Raw genomic sequence first — 23,757 nt, 5'->3', positions numbered from 1 at the left:
ACAGACATCCTGGGTTGACCAGGAAGTGCTGGGTTAGGGGCCACCTCCAATGAGGGAGGCAGGACTGCATCCCCGACCAGCTAAACTGTTTCCATTGCCGCCAAGCCCATAGTCCCTTCGGTACAACCAGAAAGTAATGCTTCAAAGGGGGGCCAGTGCACAACGCACCCTCGAGGTTAGCTGCGTGTCCTTGCAGCACCGAACATCGTAACTCACTTTTTAGAAGAACACCATGGTATCGTGCCAGCGCGTTGCCGGCTTTCCAGGTGGCCTTACCACGCCCTATGTCCTCGGAAGGTGGGAAGGGTCGACTTCGCGCCTGCTTCCCTCTGCACGACTGGTATCAAGAATGATGATGCCGCGTGCACCCCAAATTGACCTTTCTGCGATAGGGCCTATTCGCCAGCACACAGAGGGACTTGCCGACGCGGTGCCTACGCCTGCCCCAGCCTTGACGAGGACCCCTTTCCGTCCTCGGGCTCGGAACCCGCCCGGTTGACCGACGCCGCGAAAGCGACGATACCATGTTGTTCTTCGCACGGCCACTTGTTCGATAAAAGGATCGAGTTCGACCACAGAGCATGACCACCGGTATGACCCATGAAGCCGACTCCGATCCCTTGGACCACCTCTTATTTGCGCCTGAACTAGCCATCCTTGAGTCCACTCGCCACCTTCTGTGTAGCTCCGAGACGATTTGGGCGATAGCCGATAAAACGGCGTTCCAGCCAACTTCGTCTTTACACATCCTCCGAACTAGGTTGTCCGTAGTGTCCAGACCACATGTGGCAAGCATGTGGTCACGCATTGCGCGAAAACGTAAGCACACGAACAACACGTGTTCCGCCGTTTCCTCTAAACCTGCGCACACCAAACACTCGGGCGAAGCCGAGCAAGCCAGCTGCTTTACCTGCACTTTGATTTTGCAGCACGCTTAAACGCCGGGCACATCGAACCCCCCATGGGGTGCTTGCTGTTCACAGCTTTGCTGGAACAAATCAAACAATTGGGAGGGTTCGTGCAGCATTGTGCCTTATGTCCCTCCAATCCGCAGCGTCGGCAGAGATTGCTTCTGTCAGGGCCTTTGCAGTCCCATTGCTTGTGCCCCGGTTCCAGGCACTTGAAGCAAACTTCGGGTTGCTCGTATATGCGCACAGGGCATACCGACCATCCCACCTTGACGCTCCCTAACTTGACTACCTTGGAGGCGTCCGCTGCAGATAGCCGAACCAATGCTACCTGCGTCCCTGCCGGACCTTTCCGTAGCCGAACGGCTGCGATGGGCGTCTCCACTTCACACTGTCGCCGCAGTGCCGTGACGAGCTCTTCGACTTCAGTGATCTCGTCCAGGTCTTTAACCCTTAGATTCACCTCCGTCGTGAGTGCCCTCACCTTGACCGTCTCGCCTAGGACCTCCTCCGCCAACTTCTTGTAGGCGGCGCCCTTTGCGAGACGCCCCGCTTCAGCTCGAGTATCATCTCGCCCATCCGGGTACGTCTTATTCGACGTACGTCGGCACCGAGTTCACCGAGCTTGACGTCACTCCTCATCGCCTTCAAAACATCCGAGTACTTAGCCTCGTCCGCCGTGATGACTAGGGCATCGCCCCTGGAGCGATTGGCGCCTACCCTAGACTTCTTGCTACCCTCATTCGCCTGGGCCTTCTTTTCGGCCCTTGACGTCTTCGGTTTCCTCTTGTTCTTGACCAGGGTCCAGGAGGCGTCATTCCCTCTATTTCCCTGGTCTGGTGGGGCTGAGAACTTTCAGCCTGCCTTATTCCCTTACCACTGTCTTGCCTGAGTGGACGGACCTTTCCAGGTCCATCCTCCCCCGGTTTTGGAGGTACCTGACCGGGGTTCAGCTTCCCAGCCCCACTACCCTTGTTCGGGGTAGTAACCCTCCGCGTTTTGGAGCGGCCCCCAGGGAGCTCATCCCCTGGAGACTGTCTCCCCCGTTTTTGTGTCTGCTCCGTTGGACCACATGTGGTCCTAGGCGGAGACCTGAACAACCCACCTCTTGCGAAGGGGTTGTCGCCTACACTACTACCACTAATTGAAGAATTGACTTGGTTTTCCATTTTGTCCCACGAGTTGCTCGGGAAAAGAGGTCCACCACGCCAGAGCCCAGCATAACGCGGTAAGGGACAATTACTGTGGAGGGTGCCCAGGTACCCCACAGGCTCCGTTAAAGGCCTAGCTTATTATTTCACCCCCCTGGCCATGCATCCCCTCGGCACGGGTCGCTTGACGCCTTGGGATTAGGGGTTAGGGACGATGGTCCCGGTCTAACTCGCAGTGGCCATGGGGAGGGGTCGTCAAGCCCTTGGACAAAGTCCCTGCTGCCCCTGGTGATGTCTGTATGTACGTGTGTGTGAATGTCTGTATGTGATTGTATGACAAATTGCGGAATGCTATTCCGCGGAATTCCATTTCGCGGAGTCCCACATTGCGGAAACCCATTTCGCGGAGTGCGACATTACCTATCTCGCGGAATGACATTTCCCGGAATAACCCATTTCGCAGAAACATAAAGTGCACTATTATTTTAGGATAATTTGGGAAATTTATTTAAAAAAAAAAGGCTATTAGTAACATACTTATAAGCATAGAATCATGCAGGAAATACATCTTTCCTTGAATTTTAACTTTTTGATATAATGTAAAGGAAAATTTTACTTGTAAGTGGAAATAAAACACTTGCGTGTTGGTCAAAGTCTGAACAAAGAATGAAAATTTATTGATCTCGTTTGGATTACTAAACAATGGTTACTAAGGGTGCTCCAGGTTACACTCTATGGTATACTAAATTGATGAACTACTTAGATCGCAGGTTATTCAGTATTCCAACACTCCTCCTTAACCTTCGATCCCACATAACTTTATAAACTGGTTGTGCTTCTGCTTCGCCAAAGCCTTTGTAAATCCATCATCCGGATGTTCATTTGTTGAGATGTAATGGAGTTTGATGTTACCCTTCTCTACTACGTCCTTCACAAAGTGATAGCGAATGGATACGTGCTTTGTCCGGGGATTCGAACTGCCGTTGCGTGCCATACATATCGCGGATTGATTGTCACAAAATATTGGTAATGATTGCTTGTCGTTGATTTGCAGAAGCAGTTGCTGCCACCAGAGCGCCTCTTGTGTTGTCCGAGATAATGCAATGTACTCCGCTTCACAAGACGATAGAGCCACGCATGGTTGTCTCTTTACACTCCATGAAACTGCTCCTCCCATCTTCTTGAAAATATATCCAGTAGTTGATTTGCGTTTATCCGGATCTCCTCCCCAATCCGCATCTGTATAGCCGGTAAATTGAGAATTTCCATCTTTTCTGTATGTTAACTTCAAACCGGTCGTGCCACGTAGGTAGCGCATAATTCGTTTTACCGCCTCCCAGTGCTTCATTCCAGGATTTGTTGAAAATTGGCTTACCGAATTAACTGCAAATGCGATGTCCGGTCTTGTTGCTTGAGCTGCATACAATAATGAACCAATTGCTTCTTTGAAAGGGACATCCTTCATTTTTGCTGTTTCTTCTGGCGTCTTGGGGCACATTGATTTATCAAGCTTAATACTTGAATCCATAGGCGTTGCAACGGGTTTTGAATTCTCCATGTTGAATTTCCTCAAAACGTCTTTAATGTAAGCTTGTTGGTCAAGACAAAGCTTCCCATTCACTCGGTCACGAGATATTCGTAGCCCTAAACAAAATTGTGCCTCTCCAAGATTCTTCATTTTGAATCTAGAACTTAGGTAGGATTTCAATTTTTCTTTGATTTCAGTATTGTTTGTGAAAAACAAGAAATCATCTACGTAGATCGTCACGAACACCATTGTCCCATCTTCTCTGACAATGAAATACAAGCATGGATCCAAATCGGACTGAACGAGCCCAAACTCCTTCAATGCTTCGTCCAGTTGTGTGTTCCATACCCTGCTTGATTGGTTCAGTCCATATAATGCTTTTCGTAGTTTGCAAACCTTCGTCGGATCAGTTACGTAGCCTTCAGGTTGTTCCATATAGATATCTTCTTCCTTGAGTTTTCCTTGTAGAAAAGCAGTCACTGCATCAAATTGTTCGATGTCAAGATCATGCTGAACTGCCAACGCCATTAGGAAACGAATAGTAGAATATCGTACCACTGGTGAATATACTTCATTGTAATCAATTCCAGCTCTCTGAGAACATCCTTTGATGACCAGCCGTGCTTTATATCGTTCTATTTCACCATCTGCTCCTCGCTTAGTTTTGAAGACCCATTTATTGCGGATCGCCTTCCTGCCTCGTGGTAAATTTGTTAAAATCCAGGTTTCATTTTCGTGTAACGCACACATTTCCTCTTGCATCGCCTCAGTCCAGTGATGATGATCTGCTCGCTCTAGTGCCTCAGCATAAGTCGTCGGATCATCAGCCCTGCCATCATAGTTATCATTGCCAAACTGTTCAGGGATATTATGCACAGAAGTTGAACTTAAGCAAACGAAATCGGAATACTTGCCAGGAAATAAGCGCTCCCGACCGCTGCGCCTCAACCCTTGTTGCTCATCAACTGGTCTTGTAAGTTGCGGTGAGAGCGCATGTTCAGGTGCGACACTGTTTGCAGAACATTCTCCACTTGGATCTCCAGAACCACTACCATGGATGGGCGAAGCTTCTTCAATTAGAACCACAGACGAAATTTCATTTTGGGTATTGTTTTCATCCGTTTCTATCCAGGTAAAGAGCTCCATAAACTCTACAGATTCTTGAGGTCCTATCTTCTCAAGTTTTGACGGTTGACCTTCATTTAGAATTGCTACATCTCTGCTGATTGTTACGTTGCCAGAATCAGGGTTATAAATACGAAATCCTTTTGAATTCTGTGCATAGCCGACAAAAATACCCTCGCAAGACTTAGCATCAAACTTCCTTCTTTTTTGCTTTGGTATGTGAAACATAGCACGAGATCCAAACACCTTCAAATGTTGTAGATCGGGTTTCCGTTTGGACCATGCTTCCTCGGGCGTAACCATATTAAGTGACCTTGACGGACTACGATTTACCAGGTATGCTGCTGTGGATATAGCTTCTGCCCAAAATTTCTTTGGTAATTGCGCATCTTGTAACATACACCTTGCCTTTTCAACTAGCGAGCGGTTCATCCGCTCAGCAACACCATTTTGCTCTGGGGTGTATGGACAACTAGTTTGATGTAGGACGCCATCACGCTGCATGCTCCTCCGCATTCTTGAATTGACATATTCTGTCCCATTATCAGTGCGAAGAACTTTCAGCTTTCTGTTCGTTTGTCTTTCTACTAGCGATTTGAACTGCTCATACACTTCGGCCACTTGATGCTTAGACTCCACACAGTACACAAATACTTTCCTGCTTGCATCGTCGATGAAGGTGACCAAGAATCGACTTTTTCCTAGTGATGGAACCTCAATAGGACCGCAAACATCCGAGTGCACCATGTCCAGTAAACCTTCCGCTCTTGTAGTGCTAGTATGGAAAGTGTCTCGAGTATGCTTGCCACGTAGACAAGTAGCGCAATCAGGAATAGCTTCCTTCTTCAAACTTATGCCCTCAGCCATTGATAACAGTTTCATCATGCTTTGCTGATTTAAATGTCCTAATCGCTTGTGCCAGATGTTTGAATCCACTGTCAGGAAAGAATGCTCGGCCTTCTTAAGGTTCAATCTATACAAACCGTCTTCCTCTGTTCCTGATGCAATGATACCACAACTTCGCATTTTGTTGCCGTGAAAACTACTTTCATCCCTTTCTTGCAAATTTTGCTAATTGATAATAAATTAGTTACCAAGTCAGGAACCAGTAACACGTCCTGAACTTCGATACTTCCTTCTTCGATATCCAGTTCGACGAGCCCTTTCGCGACTGATTTGATGGACTGGTTGTTTGCGGTGTCTATGGAGTTCACAATACGCTCTTGTTTCTTGAAACCTTCTTCACTTCTGGTCATGTGACTACTTGCAGCCGAGTCGAAGTACCATTCTTTTTCTTTTCCTCTGCCCACAGCCAACATTGCGCACAGAGCCTTCCCCTTGTGTTTCGTTTGCTGCTTTTGTGGACAGTTCACTGCGTAATGAACTGGTTTCTTACAGTTGAAGCAGTTTCCATTTTTCTTCTCACTCTTCAATTGTCTTTGTTTCTGCTTGGTATATAATGCTCCTTCCGTTCCACACTGTTTCAGTGGCCACTTTACGTCTTGAAGAACTTTCGCCTTGACAGTATCAGCAGTTAGTTCAATGCCCGAAGCTTGCAGACCCATAATCATCGGGTTATAATACTCCGGCAATCCTTTCAGTAACAGCGATGCCAACCACTGATCATTTACTTCAAATCCAATCTCACTCAAGTTTTGTGCCGTTGTAACTAATACATCTACATATTCTTCGACGGAGCCATGTTCTTCTAATTTCACAGAGGTGAGCTTATCCAACAATCCACACCGGCGAATCAGCCCATTGTCCTGGAACGCCTTCTGAAGATTTTCCCATGCTTCCTTTGCGGTTTCTACATTCTTCACCAGGCTATAATTGTTCTTCTCCAAACTTAGGCAAATGGCTGCCAACGCTCGATCACTGATTTCCGGATCAACCTCTTGACCTTCTATCGGTTTCACTGCTCGCCAGGAACCTTCTCGTATCAGCGTCATCTTCATTGCGAATGCCCACGATGCATAATTTTCACGTCCGCGCAGCTTCTCCATACTTGAGAGATTTACAGGGTTTCCTAAGGCACGAACAAAACCTCCTAACCGCAATCCATCACCACCAGCTGGTGATCCTGTGCCACTATTTGTCGTCCTTATACTTCTGCCTGTACTGCTTCCAGCAACGCTGTCATTATCGACCGTATCCCTTGGGATCATGGCTTCGAATTCTACTTATCGTTGTTTTCAGGCTAAGGCCAACTCTGGGCCCATAACCACTTGTAAGTGGAAATAAAACACTTGCGTGTTGGTCAAAGTCTGAACAAAGAATGAAAATTTATTGATCTCGTTTGGATTACTAAACAATGGTTACTAAGGGTGCTCCAGGTTACACTCTATGGTATACTAAATTGATGAACTACTTAGATCGCAGGTTATTCAGTATTCCAACAATTTTGCTAGCCAAATTGTTTCCTTTGAAATAGAATACTTACCTCATTCGAATTCAATATTCATTGAATTAATAACTTTTTCATTTGAAAATATGTCATTGAACGAATGCTATCTATTGAAATCATCCTTCTTGTACATTATTTAAAAATTCATACAGCTTTTAAGTCTTGTGTACGAGGAAACTCGAATATTGAACGGATCCCAGTTTTTGCCTTATACCGGGCAAATGCGTGCAGTTCAAGAAGGACGTCCTGGTGTTAGGTGGGACGCTAAACAGCCCTGACACGACGGCCCTCCGACGAGACAGGAGGTTTGCGCAGGCCCAATAAGCCGCCTAGAAAACCAATCATTACGAACAATATAAGAGATAATGCGACTCGATATAATCGGCAAAGACCTAGGCGACGAATACAGGATCACGATTGGAAGCTTGGAACATGGAATTGCAAGTCGCCAGGTTTCGCAGGTTGCGACAGGATGATCTACGATGAATTACATCCCGCAACTTCGACGTCGTGGCGCTGCAGGAGATTTGCTGGACAGGACAGAAAGTGTGGAAAAGCGGGCATCGAGCGGCTACCTTCTACCAAAGCTGTGGCACCACCAACGAGCTGGGAACCGGCTTCATAGTGCTGGGTAAGATGCGCCAACGCGTGATTGGGTGGCAGCCAATCAACGCAAGGATGTGCAAGCTGAGGATTAAAGGCCGTTTCTTCAACTATAGCATCATCAACGTGCACTGCCCACACGAAGGGAGACCCGACGACGAGAAAGAAGCGTTCTACGCGCAGCTGGAGCAGACATACGATGGATGCCCACTGCGGACGTTCAAATCGTCATCGGTGACATTAACGCGCAGGTAGGAAGGGAGGAAATGTATAGACCGGTCATCGGACCGGATAGTCTGCATACCGTATCGAACAACGGCCAACGATGCATAAACTTCGCAGTCTCCCGCGGAATGGTAGTCCGAAGCCCTTTCTTTCCCCGCAAAATATCCACAAGGCCACATGGAGATCACCTAACAAAGAAACGGAAAACCAAATCGACCACGTTCTAATCGACGGTAAATTCTTCTCCGACATCACGAACGTCCGCACTTACCGCAGTGCGAATATTGAATCCGACCACTACCTCGTTGCAGTATGCCTGCGCTCAAAACTCTCGACGGTGTACAACACGCGTCGAAGTCGGACGCCGCGGCTTAACATTGGGCGGCTACAAGACGGTAGACTAGCCCAAGAATACGCGCAGCAGCTGGAAGTGGCACTTCCAACGGAAGAGCAGCTAGGCGCAGCATCTCTTGAAGATGGCTGGAGAGATATTCGATCCGCCATTGGTAGCACCGCAACCGCTGCACTTGGCACGGTGCCCCCGGATCAGAGAAACGACTGGTATGACGGCGAATGTGAGCAGTTAGTGGAAGAGAAGAATGCAGCATGGGCGAGATTGCTGCAACACCGCACGAGGGCGAACGAGGCACGATATAAACAGGCGCGGAACAGACAAAACTCGATTTTCCGGAGGAAACAGCGCCAGCAGGAAGATCGAGACCGTGAAGAAACGGAGCAACTGTACCGCGCTAATAAGACACGAAAGTTCTATGAGAAGTTAAACCGTTCACGTAAGGGCCACGTGCCACAGCCCGATATGTGTAAGGACATAAACGGGAACCTTCTTACGAACGAGCGTGAGGTGATCCAAAGGTGGCGGCAGCACTACGAAGAACACCTGAATGGCGATGTGGCAGACGAAGATGGCGGTATGGTGATGGACCTGGGAGAACGCGCGCAGGACATAATTCTACCGGCTCCGGATCTCCAGGAAATCCAGGAGGAGATTGGCCGGCTCAAGAACAACAAAGCCCCTGGGGTTGACCAACTACCAGGAGAGCTATTTAAACACTGTGGTGAGGCACTGGCTAGAGCGCTGCACTGGGTCATTACCAAGATTTGGGAGGAGGAAGTTTTGCCGCAGGAGTGGATGGAAGGTGTCGTGTGTCCCATCTACAAAAAGGGCGATAAGCTGGATTGTAGCAACTACCGCGCAATCACATTGCTGAACGCCGCCTACAAGGTACTATCCCAAATTTTATGCCGTCGACTAGCACCAACTGCAAGGGAGTTCGTGGGGCAGTACCAGGCGGGTTTTATGGGCGAACGCTCCACCACGGACCAGGTGTTTGCCATTCGCCAAGTACTGCAGAAATGCCGCGAATACAACGTGCCCACACATCATCTATTCATCGACTTCAAAGCCGCATATGATACAATCGATCGGGACCAGCTATGGCAGCTAATGCACGAACACGGTTTTCCGGATAAACTGACACGGTTGATCAAAGCGACGATGGATCGGGCGATGTGCGTAGTTCGAGTTTCAGGGGCATTCTCGAGTCCCTTCGAAACCCGCAGAGGGTTACGGCAAGGTGATGGTCTTTCGTGTTTGCTATTCAACATCGCTTTGGAAGGTGTAATACGAAGAGCAGGGATTAACACGAGTGGTACAATTTTCAATAAGTCCGTCCAGCTATTTGGTTTCGCCGACGACATAGATATTATGGCACGTAACTTTGAGAAGATGGAGGAAGCCTACATCAGACTGAAGAGGGAAGCTAAGCGGATCGGACTAGTCATCAACACGTCGAAGACGAAGTACATGATAGGAAGAGGTTCAAGAGAAGACAATGTGAGCCACCCACCGCGAGTTTGCATCGGTGGTGACGAAATCGAGGTGGTAGAAGAATTTGTGTACTTGGGCTCACTGGTGACTGCCGAAAATGACACTAGCAGAGAAATTCGGAGACGCATAGTGGCTGGAAATCGTACGTACTTTGGACTCCGTAAGACGCTCCGATCGAATAGAGTTCGCCGCCGTACCAAACTGACAATCTACAAAACGCTAATTAGACCGGTAGTCCTCTACGGACACGAGACCTGGACGATGCTCGTGGAGGACCAACGCGCACTTGGAGTTTTCGAAAGGAAAGTGCTGCGTACCATCTATGGTGGGGTGCAGATGGCGGACGGTACGTGGAGGAGGCGAATGAACCACGAATTGCATCAGCTGTTGGGAGAACCATCCATCGTTCACACCGCGAAAATCGGACGACTGCGATGGGCCGGGCACGTAGCCAGAATGTCGGACAGTAACCCGGCGAAAATGGTTCTCGACAACGATCCTACGGGCACAAGAAGGCGAGGTACGCAGCGGGCAAGGTGGATCGATCAGGTGGAAGATGACTTGCGGACCCTCCGTAGACTGCGTGGTTGGCGAGGTGCGCAGCGGGCAAGGTGGATCGATCAGGTGGAAGATGACTTGCGGACCCTCCGTAGACTGCGTGGTTGGCGACGTGTAGCCATGGACCGAGCCGAATGGAGAAGACTCTTATATACCGCACAGGCCACTTCGGCCTTAGTCTGAATAAATAAAATAAAATAATAATAAATTCAAGAAGGACGCAGTTGTAGCCTAATACCTAATATAAGGAAGGCCAATTCAAAATAAATAATACGTGCGTATAAAGAAGGCTAATACAAAAAAAAATCAATATACCGGGCATAAAGTCATTTGACATAAAGTCGTTATCATTATCATTTAGTACAAAAGTCGTTTGGCATAATGGTCATTTGGCATACGCAATGAAAATGATCTTATTTTCATTAATCATATTCTTTACGCAACTTAAAGCTGGACTTGAGCATAAACTTCTTGATATTGACAATAAAGAAAACGCATGTTTTTAAAGAAGGCATCATCAACTATTTTACGTTATCCTGAGCCATCGCGTAATATAAAAGAAGGAATGATATCCCCTTTCGCATTGCACCGAGCAATCGCGTAAATTAAAAGAAGGAATGATCTCCCTATTTGCATTGCACCGAGCAAATGTGAGCTTTATTAAAAGGAAGCACCATCAATTCGCGTAATTTTGAAGATAAAATCACAGAGAACAGACACGGATGCTCGAACAAAATTCCGGTAAAAACGTGTGTAAAGATTTAAATTGCACCTCAGCGCCGCCAACGCAGGCTGCCCGACATAAAAACTCAATCTCACTAGGTGATGGCGTTGGCATACACTACATAAACAATGTAGTGCTGCCACCTAGGAGCAATTCGGAATGAACACTAGCGCTAAAAAGCAAAACACGGTAAATTTTAACCATATTTATCAGCACACTAGCACCGCGCAACGGGGGCATAACGACATACTTCAAAATGGACAGTACAAACTTTACACAAGCACGCGAATGAAGTTGAACGTCTGTTCTCTGTGATACAATGATCTTCTTTTTTGGATTGCTCCGAACAAACGCGTGCTTTTAAAGAAGGCATCATCAATTTGTTTGCATTATCCCGAGCTATTGCGTAATTTAAAAGAAAGAATAGTCCCCCTTTTCGCATTACACCGAGCAAATGCGTGCTTTAAAAGAAGGCATCATCAACTCTTTTGCAATACCCCGAGCTATTACGTAATATAAAAGAAGCAATGATCTCCCCTTTCGCATTGCACCGTGATTTAAACGAAACGCCACATGCCACAGAGAAACAGACGTCTCACTCAACACATGTTCCATCGTTCAGCTTTTTAACGGTGGATTCAATTTTTTGTAGGTGGTCGATCGGCCACCGATGGCGCTTCCATCGGTTTTGTTTGTGTTTGACGTTTGCACACTACCGCCATTTGATTGCTGCTTGACCATACATAGGGCATTTAGCATTGAGCGATAATGTTTTCATGGCGATAATTTTGATTGCATTTTGTTCTAAGTGAGACATCTGTTTCTCAGTGCTAATAGCCTTTTTGCAAATAAATTTTCCAAATTAGCACTTTATCTTTCTGCGAAATGGGTTATTCCGGGAAATGTCATTCCGCGAGATGAGTAATTTCCGCGGAATGCACCACTCCGCGGTATGTCGCACTCCGCGTAATGGGTTTCCGCAATGTGGGACTCCGCGAAATGGAATTCCGCGGAATGATATTCCGCAATTTGTCAAACAATCCAGTAAAATTACTAGTAACATATCAATTAGGTTGTATACTATTTCGCCGAAAACCATTTTGCGAAAAAAAAATTTCGCGGTGCAACATTGCACGGAATGTATCAACTCTCCGAAACACATTTCGCGGAATGCACATTTTTTCCGAAAGACATTTCGCGGAATGTACCTTTTCACTGAAAGACATTCCGCGGAATGCCATTTGGCGGTATTCAGTTAGAATAATTATCACCCGAAACCGACCCGTACACGAGATTTTTTGTATTCGTAAACTCGTACTTAATTATTTAAGTCCGCACTAAAGTTTTGCTCGGAAAAATAAAAATTGATATTTTCTGGTTCTTTTTAAATCGAAAAAAATGTAAGCCCAAACAACGAACAAGTCTAACAATTAACAAAACTGAATAAAATAATAATCAGTATTTAATTTCTTAAGCCCGTACCCGACCAGGACCCGATTTTTTTACCTCACAAATCCGTACCCGACCCGAACCCGATATTGTACAAATTTTTCAAACCCAACTCAAACTCGTCGGGTTCCGGTTCGTTTCGGGTTTCGGGTTTCAAAACACGAAACCCGAACATCTCTAGTCTGCCCCGTGTAATGCGAAAGGAGTTGATAATGTCTTCTTTAAAAGAACGCGTCTGCCCGGTATAAAGCGAAGGGAAGAGTAACGTTTACTTCAAATGAATGCATCTGTTTGGTATAAGGCGAAAGGAGTTGATAATGCCTTCTTTAAAAGAACGCGTCTGTCCCGTGTAAGCCGAAAGGAGTTGATAATGCCTTGGATGCGTCTGTCTGGTATAAGGCAAAAGGAAGGGTAATGCTTTCTTCAAGTGGATGCATCTGCCAAGTATAAGGCGAAGAGAGGGGTAATGCCTTCTTTAAATGGATGCATCTGCCCGGTATAAGGCAAAAGGGGTTGATAATGCCTTCTTCAAAAGAATGCGTCTGTCCGGTTCAAGGCGAATGGAGGGGTATCGCCTGCTTTAAAAGGATGCATCTGCTGAGTATAAGGCGAAAGGAGTTGATAAAACCTTCTTCAAAAGAACAAATCTACCCGGTTCAAGGAGAAGAAATAAGTAATGCCTTCTTTAAATGGTAGCGTCTGCCTGATACAAAGCGGGCAGACGCTACCATTTCTTGATATTAGGCAAAAGGAAGAAATAAATGATTACTCATAAAAAGTCTATCCGCAACAAAGTAAAAATAGGAAATAATTACTTCATTATATCTGGCCCGTCTGCCAGATATAATAAAGGATTTGTAAGAGACAATTGAAATTTTGAAAACTTCTACATATTCTGGGAGGCGTTTCTTATGCATGTAACTTACTTGGCTTAGCAGGTAAGCAGGTAATAATTGTGGAAGTGCTGAATAAATACTAAGCTATTATTATCAATATTCCGCGAAACGGTGCATTTCGCGAAATGGTACATTCCACCAAAAGTCATTCGGCGAAAAGGTACAAACCGCCAAATGTCGTACCGCGAAAAGTTACAAACCGCCAATTGTTATTCCGCGAAATTTTCAACCGCGAAAATGAATTCTGCGAAATAGTTTTCGGTGAAATGTTATACAATCATATCAATTATGCATTGGGAATTTAGTACCAATGCCTTCGAAATTTCAGTCGAATATTTATCAAACCCACATACAGGAACTTGTTGTCTTAAACAAATTGTGCAAACCGCTCGTCCTTTTTCTGTCGCATTTTACGTAGGCGGTGCCGCTCCAGCGTGTCGTGTCGTAATGGTTTGAAGAAATCATCCAATTTCTCCACCGCAAGATCGTACCAATGTTTTTCAAGGGTAACCAAGGGAAACTTCTCTGTGTCGGGCAAATTAACAAAAACTCGTTGTAGCTGCGGACCTCCAAGATACAAGAGTTTAGCTCTCATGATCTTCTGATCTTGAACACCGTATGCTTCAAAATAGTATTCGAGGCCACATTTCCAATTTGTTTACAGCAAAATGGTTGAATAACTTGCATTTCCATTTCCATTTGTAAGTTGTGTTATGAATTAATACACTAAGTGTTGTTCGACAACACAACAGATTTTTTTATTCTAATTCTAAGTACCTAGATACTAAAAAAAAACACATTCACTACTAAAGTATAAACTCCATGTGAATAAAAAATCCGACCGCTATCACAAAGATAAAATCTCTGTTGTTTAAATTCCAACTCCGATCGCTACCAAAACGGTAGAGTTTCCATTCTTTGGATCCAAGATCCGAACTATTACATGTTGAGACCTACAGAGTGCTAGCCATTGGTACTGATTCTCAGGTACTGATGTATTAGTTCTAATATCAGGTTCTAATCTATAAAATGAGCAAGGAGTAATGAAATGAATATTTTCCACCAAAAAAAATATTGTACGTTGTGAAATTGTTGTACGAAAAAATTAATTGTGCGGAGAGAAAATAGTAAAAACCCGACTTAATCCACCTACAGTGAACGCAACCCTTCTTACACTTTTGAATGGTTGTGTGTGCCCAGTTCATATTACAATTTCTATGCATATGACCTTCAATTGAATATAAAATAACTGATATTATCATGCTTTTATCGATTTCAAAACACGCAGAAAAATATATTGTAAACTGAAAAGGATTTCGAATCGATTCAACAAATTTTATTGTTGACTCACGGCTTATCAGTAAATTTTGTTGATTTGAAAAAAATTGATCAATTACTTCGACAATAAATTTTGTTGTTTCTAAAAATGATTTATCTCAGCTACACGCCAGAAACAAAAATTATATTTTGTAGAAACAAAATTTTTTTTTTGTCGGCACAAAAATTCCAATTGTTGTTTCAAAAATAATGTATTTTTCATTTAATACCTTGATTTTTTTTTGCACGATTCAGTTGTCATTGTTTTGTTATTAAAAACATGGATTAATTTAGTATATTTTAGTATTTTTGCCTTCATCCTTCATTCTCAGACAATCTGGTTCTAGAAAAAGAGAACATTTTGTCACACAAATTGGCTATTCAGCTAAAAAATACCTTCTTTATCTTCATCCTTTCGACGATTTTTTTGTGCACAAATCTGATAAAAATATTAGAATAAAATTAGGAAATATGAAACGGTAGAAAGTTGAAAGTAATAAAAATATCAACTTACCTTAAAAATTTACGCACCTATGTTTCACTACTATTTTTTCTTGTTGATATTTATTATAAATAAGATGTACTTGGCACGGCAAATGCTGGGTAAAGCGTACCATTGGTACTTCGCGTACCTGAAGGAATAAAATAGACCCCATCTCGCGGTCCTTAGCCTCTTACCCAGCAACTCCTATCCCTACCTCCTCGTGGTGCTGGCCGGGATACGAGCAACCTTAGGGAAGATCGGGTAACCAACCCCGGTGGGAGCTATGGTCGTATGCTGACAGGGAAGGGAGGGTTTGCTCCACTCCGGAAGTGCAAATCTTGTCTGAGTGTCTGTTCTCCATATCAGGATCGGGTCACAACAGCGTCTGTTCTCCATGTTAGGGGCGGCCGATCATCGTCCGAGTGCCAGCGAGGGACTCTAAGTGAAACTGTGCACCATGGTCCACCGGAAATAAGGAGGAATGGTCCTCCGGAAATTTAGGGGGTTTGGTGTCAGGCCCTGCAAGCCAGCCTTTAAAAAATCATAAGCAACGAACAATAAACAAGAGAGTACGGACCGGAACCATCGGCGAAGACCACTGCGACGAAAAGGGACTAGCGATTGGAAACTCGGTTCGTGGAACTGCAAATCTCTCAACTTCATCGGGAGCACACGCATACTCGCCGATGTGCTCAAGGACCGTGGATTCGGCATCGTAGCGCTGCAGGAGGTTTGTTGGAAGGGATCAATGGTGCGAACGTTTAGAGGTAGTCATACCATCTACCAGAGCTGCGGCAACACATGAGCTGGGAACAGCTTTCATAGTGATGGGCGATATGCAAAGGCGCGTGATCGGGTGGTGGCCGATCAATGCAAGAATGTGCAGGTTGAGGATCAAAGGCCGGTTCTTCAACTTCAGCATAATCAACGTCCATAGCCCACACTCCGGAAGCACTGATGATGATAAGGACGCATTCTACGCGCAGCTGGAACGTGAGTACTACAGCTGCCCAAGCCACGACGTCAAAATCATCATAGGAGATTTGAACGCTCAGGTTGGCCAAGAGGAGGAGTTTAGACCGACTATTGGAAAGTTCAGCGCTCACCGGCTGACGAACGAAAACGGCCTACGACTAATTGATTTCGCCGCCTCCAAGAATATGGCCATTCGTAGCACCTACTTCCAACACAGCCTCCCGTATCGGTACACCTGGAGATCACCACTGCAGACAGAATCACAAATCGACCACGTTCTGATTGATGGACGGCACTTCTCCGACATTATCGACGTCAGGACATATCGTGGCGCTAACATCGACTCTGACCACTATCTGGTGATGGTTAAACTGCGCCCAAAACTATCCGTCATCAACAATGTTCGGTACCGACGACCCCCGCGGTACGACCTAGAGTGACTGAAGCAACCTGATGTCGCCACTGCATACGCGCAGCATCTCGAGGCAGCGTTGCCGGAAGAGGGTGAGCTCGATGGGGCCCCTCTTGAGGACTGCTGGAGTACAGTTACAGCAGCCATTAATGACGCAGCGGAGAACAACGTCGGGTATATGGGTCGAAGTCGACGGAACGATTGGTTCGACGAAGAGTGCAGACAGATTCTGGAGGAGAAGGACGCAGCGCGGGCGGTCGCGCTGCAGCAAGGTACCCGGCAGAACGTGGAACGTTATAGACGGAAGCGGAGACAGCAGACCCGCCTTTTTCAGGAGAAGAAACGCCGCCTGGAAGAAGCGGAGTGCGAGGAGATGGAACAGCTGTGCCGTTCTCAAGATACACGCAAGTTCTATCAGAAGCTCAACGCATCCCGCAAAGGCTTCGTGCCGCGAGCCGAAATGTGCCGGGATAAGGATGGGAGCATCTTGACAGACGAACGTGTGGTGATCGAAAGGTGGAAGCAGCACTACGAGGAACATCTGAATGGCGCTGAGAGTACAGGCAGTGAAAGTCAAGGCAGCGGAGGAGATGACTACGTCAGTTCAGCGGACGATGGAAACCAACCAGCCCCCACCTTGAGGGAAGTTAAGGATGCCATTCAACAGCTAAAGACCAATAAAGCAGCTGGTAAGGATGGTATTGGAGCTGAGCTCATCAAGATGGGCCCGGAAAAGCTGGCCACTTGCCTGCACAAACTGATAGTCAGAATCTGGGAAACCGAACAGCTACCGGAGGAGTGGAAGGAAGGGGTTATATGCCCCATCTACAAGAAAGGCGACAAACTGGAGTGTGAGAACTTTCGAGCGATCACCATCCTTAATGCCGCCTACAAAGTGATATCCCAGATCATCTTCCGTCGTCTGTCACCATTAGTGAACGAGTTCGTGGAAGTTATCAAGCCGGCTTCGTTGACGGCCGCTCGACAACGGACCAGATCTTTACTGTACGGCAAATCCTTCAAAAATGCCGTGAATACCAGGTCCCAACGCACCATCTGTTCGTTGATTTCAAGGCGGCAGACGACAGTATAGACCGCGTAGAGCTATGGAAAATTATGGACGAGAACAGCTTCCCTGGGAAGCTTACCAGACTGATCAAAGCAACGGTGGATGGTGTGCAAAACTGTGTGAAGATTTCGGGCGAACACTCCAGTTCGTTCGAATCGCGCCGGGGACTAAGACAAGGTGATGGACTTTCGTGCCTGTTGTTCAACATTGCGCTAGAAGGTGTCATGCGGAGAGCCGGGTGTAACAGCCGAGGTACGATTTTCAACAGATCCAGTCAATTTATTTGTTTCGCGGATGACATGGACATTGTCTGCCGAACATTTGCAAAGGTGGCAGAACTGTACACCCGCCTGAAACGTGAAGCAACAAAAGTTGGACTGGTGGTGAATGCGTCAAAGACAAAGTACATGCTTGTGGGCGGAACCGAGCGCGACAGGGCCCGCCTGGGAAGCAGTGTTACGATAGACGGGGATACCTTCGAGGTGGTCGAGGGATTCGTCTACCTCGGATCCTTGCTAACGGCTGACAACAACGTTAGTCGTGAAATACGAAGGCGCATCATCTGTGGAAGTCGGGCCTACTACGGGCTCCAGAAGAAACTGCGGTCGAAAAAGATTCGCCACCGCACCAAATGTGTCATGTACAAGACGTTAATAAGACCGGTAGTCCTCTACGGACATGAAACATGGACAATGCTCGAGGAGGACTTGCAAGCACTCGGAGTATTCGAGAGACGGGTGCTTAGGACCATCTTTGGCGGTGTGCAAGAAGACGGTGTGTGGCGGCGAAGAATGAACCATGAGCTCGCCCAACTCTACGGCGAACCCAGTATCCAGAAGGTAGCTAAAGCCGGAAGGGTACGATGGGCAGGACATGTTGCAAGAATGCCGGACAGCAACCCTGCAAAGATGGTGTTCGCTTCCGATCCGGCAGGTACGAGACGGCGTGGAGCGCAGCGAGCGAGATGGGCAGACCAGGTGCAGAACGACTTGGCGAGCGTGGGGCGTATCCGAGGATGGAGAGATGCGGCCTCGAACCGTGCATTGTGGCGTCAAATTGTTGATTCAGTGTTATCTGTTTAGATGTTAACTAAATAAATGAATGAAATGATGAAGATGTACTTAGTGAAAGAATATTTTTTCATACATCTGGTTCCTTTGTTCGAACATTGAGAATAAACAGGCAGATTCAAAAGGAAAATATCCTTGAGTTTACAATGCAAATTATTGTTTCAACAAAATTCATTATTTGAGTCAACCTCAATTGAAAACAGAAATCACAAATAAAAGCAAATTTTGTTTTTGATTTCAAATTTTGTAGATTCAACAAATTTAATAAATAAATGTAAAGAAATATTTTTATTAGTTTTATGCACAAACATTTTGTTGATTCTACTCATTGTAATTTTAATTTCTATTACGCTATATTTTGCTGCGTGAATAAAAAAACCCTGATTAATCCACCTAGCGGTAATGGTGCCTTTCTCGTGCATTATAAAAATAGTATTTTGGCCATTACTCTTGAGCCCATAGTCCGATCTGCCCAATTTTCAATAGGAAGTTAAGGATAAGTGCCTGAAAAATGAGTGACATTTTTTTACTCAATTTTTCTATAAAGAAGTGGTATTTTGGCCATAATTTCCGAGCCCATAGTCCGATCTGACCAATTTTCAATAGGAAACAATGGCAGAGTGTCCTGCGTCGAATGCAACTTGTTGCGAGTAAATCGGTTAAGAATAAGTACCTAAAAAATGAGTGACATTTTTTTTTGGGTGGGTGCGCACACACAAACACACACACACACACACATACACACAGACATCACCTCAATTCGTCGAGCTGAGTCGATCGGTATATAACACTATGGGTCTCCGGGCCTTCTATAAAAAGTTTGTTTTTGGAGCGATCATATAGCCTTTACCGTATACTTTAGTATACGAGAAAGGCAAAAAGGATATTTCTGGAAATTTAACAATTTTGAAAAAATACAAAAAGACTGCAGATTTGATTTGCCGCCTTAAATGGCAATATTACAGCTTCTGTTTAAGCCCAAGAGTTCAAATCGGGTCATAGACGGCTGAGATATTGGTGTGACAATTCTTCATTAGTAGTCTGAAAATATGTCTCATATTCGTATTTCACAGATATCTCTGAAACCGAATTTCCGATTGCAGAAAAATTAATGGGTCCAATGACAAAACATAGCTTTCGTTTAAAGATAAAATCGCACAAATCGGTCCAAGGACGACTGAGATCTTGATGGGACATATTTTACCAATGTGTGAAGTTGATACATCTAATGCTTTATGTTCGTATTTCAGAGATATCTCCGGAACCCAATAGACAATTGCAAAAACAAAATACAATGGGTTCAATGGCAAAGTCATAGCTTTCGTTTAAAGATAAAATCATGCAAATTGGTTTACAGACGGCTGAGATATTTATGTGACATTATTTTGTTAGTTTTCTGAAAATACACTTCATGTTCGTATTTCTCACATATCTCTGGAACCAAATGTCCGATTGCAAAAAAATTGAACTTGTACAATGACAAAGTCATAGCTTTCGTTTAGTGTTAAAATCGTGCAAATCGGTCCACGGACGGCTGAGATCTTGATGTGAGATTTTTGTAACGCACACACATACACACATACATACATGTGCTCAGTTCGTCGAGCTGAGTTGATTGGTATATACGACTTGGGTCTCCAAGCCTCGGATAAAAAGTCGGTTTTTCAAGCGATCTTTATACCCTTCTTAGGGTGTAAGAAGGGTAAAAAGAGATATTTCATTTTAGTATTTCACAGATATCCGATAGCAAAAAATAGTAGTTCAATGGCAAAGCCATAGCTTTCGTATAAAGATAAAAGCATGCAAATCAGTCCACTGACGGCTGAGATCTTGATGTGACATTATTTTGTTAATTTTCTGGAAATATGCTCCATGTTCGTAATTCTCACATATCTCTGGGACCAAATGTCCGATTGTAGAAAAAAAATCAACGCGTTCAATGGCACAGACATACCTTCCATTTAAACATAAAATTGTACAAATCGGTCCACAGACAGCTGAGATCATGATGTGATTTTATTTTGCCAATGTTGTGACAAAATACGTCTAATGGTTTATGGTCGTATTTCACAGATATCTCTGGAACCCAATATCTGATTGCAGAAAAAAAATAATGTGTTCTATCGCGAAGCAATAGCTTTCGTATAAAAATAAAAGCGTAAAAATCGGATCACATACGGCTGAGTTGATTATGTGACATTATTTTGTTAGTTATCTGAAAATACACTTAAGATTCGTATTTCACGAATATCTCTGAAACTAAATATCCGATTGCAAAAAAAAATCAATGCGTTCAATAGCAGAGGCATAGCTTTCGTTTAAAGATAAAATCATGCAAATCGGTTCACAGACGGCTGGGATCTTGATGTGACATTATTTTGCACTTAATGTTTGTATTTCTCAAATATCTCGGAACCTAAATGTCCGATTGCAAAAATATTTCAATGCGTTCAATGGCAAAGGCATAGCTTTCGTTTAAAGATAAAATCATGAAAATCGGTTCACAGACGGCTGAGATCTAGATGTGACATTTTTTTGTAACGTACACACACGCACACACACACACATACATACACATGCTCAGTTCGTCGAGCTGAGTTGATTGGTATATATGACTTGGGTCTCCGAGTCTCGGATAAAAAGTCGATTTTTCAAGTGATCTTAACCCTTTCCTTCCCATGGTAGCTGTAGAGCTCCATCAAATTTTGCACCTTCCAACATTCATTGATTTATTTCAACAACAAAAAGCAGTATTTGGCACAACTTTATGGTTTCATTAGACTGCAAATATAATCAATTTTGAGTAGAAATAGTGAAACTATTGAAAACAATCAAGTAACTATTGATTTACAATCAAAAACTTTTTTTTTTGTTTTCCACTAATTTAAGCTATGCCAAATAACTTTTGTTCTAGCATTTTTTACATAGATGATTCCTTCCTATTGAAATCGTTGAAAAAAGTCGTGGGAAAGAGAGGGTTAATACCCTTCTTAGGGTGTAAGAAGGGTAAAAAGGATAGGCTGATTGTCGTCTGCTTGGCGTGGCTGCTGCTGCGGCTGTCGTGGTTTTGTTTTTCTTAAAGAGGCTGCACTCATAACAAAGAGGTTTTTAATCCAAGCTCGTTAATTACATGGAAGAATGTATAGTAAAAAGAAATGTCAAGCGTTCCCCTCCCTGCTCCAGTATCAACCGCACCAGTGAGCTATAGAGAGACTTCAGACAGCAGTAAATGTCAGAAAATTCTTTAGCCATCCGAAAGATAAAACCCAGGGTTTTGGAAACCTTACCTATCTGCAGTCGCCGATAGCAACCACTAGTTGGTGGCCAGAGAGATAGGATAGGAACCATTCCAATAGAGTACCATTCACTCCTAACTTGTCATATATGTGGTTTTCAATGCGAAGAACACTGTAAACGTACTTGATATGCAAGCAACTGACTTCGTCAAAGCTAAGCTCACTGTTTTGGAGTATACGATAAACCAGTGCAAGCCCCGCCCGTACGTCGGATTTACCCTAATGTACCTCAATACATAATAATATTGAACAGTATACATGTGAAGAATAGTCAACTAGTTTTAGTCAACATAGGATCAGATACTTATTAAATATTGAAAATCTACAAATTGTAGTCAAAAATGGCCATATACCGATACAAAAAGTCCCTCAATGCTATTAATCTGTTTATTTTGATTGTTATGCGTCTATAAACAAAATGATTAGACATACAAGAAATCGTAAGTTGATCGAAAGTATGTCAAAAATATGTCAGATAAGCACTTGATGCACAGATATTTGAAGATATGTCAAATCTCCTACTCTAATGATGAAAGGTGAATGCTAATCTAAACAGCCTGAGATAATAATGCCAGTAGACATTCAAAGTTTTACTGTTCCTTGGAAATTGTTAATAAGTGAACTTTGTTAATAAATTAGCCAACACCGAACTGATCAACACCGTCTTGTCTTGTCTGAAGAGCCTGCCAGCCTTCACAATGTTGTTTGGAATTATGTCATACTTTGAGACGTGTCATCCTCGCTGGTAATATGTGTTCTTCAATCAGATTCTCACCCTTTCACATTTGAGATTTCTCGCTTAACTTTTCAAAAGGACCTAAGTAACATTATTTTCATGAATTAATTTGAATATCGCAATCAACAGAAAAACATGAAAGCATTCGTTTGCAGTACTCAAATTAATTCATGAAAAAAATGTTACTTAGGTCCTTTTGAAAAGTTAAGCGAGATTTGCCCGAACGAGCACAAATGCAAAACTATTATGCTGGATGTTAATTGGTATAAATCAGTTTCTCAAAACTACTTTCCTTGTTGCGAAGGTCTTTACACGAATTGCTAGGTTTCCACCCGCCCACATAGTCAGACAGGCTATCCAAAGATAAACATACAATTTGAACGATAATCAAATGCCTTCATCCAAATGGACGTACCTCCTTATCTTTGAGCCCAAGAAGCAGTACTTCCTCCATTAGGGTGAGCCGCGTTTCCTTCGAATCACAATCTTCCATCTCCTCCTCCACGTCGTTTTTGTTCTCCTGGTCATAGTTATTGCCGGAAGCAGTTCCACCGCCGCTGCCACTGTTTGATTCTGTATCGCGAGCTTTTACACGTCGGACAAGACCCTCGCTCCGATTCATCATACCAAATTCCTTTCTTTGCACAACACTTTTATAGAGTAGGCACCCTTATTGTTTATGTGGGACTCTCCCCAAAAAAAACGGACCCCTGCTTGATTCTACTGGAACACTCGCGCTACGATTCCACTTCACATGCACTCCGCGGACAATATGCGATGATGCTTCGGGAACTAGAGACTAAGCTCTGGCTAAAGCGAAACAGATTTCTGCGGAGAAATCTCCCGACGACAACTCGACACGACAACACGAATCAAGGAAAAAACATGGCGGCGGTAGCAAAATCGACAATCTTTTGACTGCGATTTTGGGCAAAGAAAAAAAATATTTTGAAGGATGACAACTGATGGAATGTG

The 23,757-nt window shown here is 44.4% G+C and overlaps 1 protein-coding gene across 2 annotated transcripts in view; it reads right to left on the bottom strand.

Annotated features, from left to right (window-relative positions):
* Nucleotides 1–23,709, bottom strand: part of LOC134212307 (Golgi phosphoprotein 3 homolog sauron) — a 39,333-nt gene extending 15,624 nt beyond the window's left edge. Inside the window, exon 1 of one of the 2 annotated variants that reach the window (XM_062690035.1) lies at nucleotides 23,198–23,709. In XM_062690035.1, the coding sequence (XP_062546019.1) occupies nucleotides 23,198–23,407 (210 nt within the window). In that variant the 5' untranslated portion in view covers nucleotides 23,408–23,709. The remainder of the gene's footprint in view (nucleotides 1–23,197) is intronic. The other variant, XM_062690034.1, reaches the window with a different exon arrangement.
* Nucleotides 23,710–23,757: the final 48 nt, after the last annotated feature.

This window comes from Armigeres subalbatus, chromosome 2 (assembly GCF_024139115.2).
Source record: "Armigeres subalbatus isolate Guangzhou_Male chromosome 2, GZ_Asu_2, whole genome shotgun sequence".
NCBI lineage: Eukaryota > Metazoa > Arthropoda > Insecta > Diptera > Culicidae > Armigeres > Armigeres subalbatus.
Note: the sequence above shows the minus strand (reverse complement) of the source record. Positions and strands in the feature narration are given on the sequence as shown.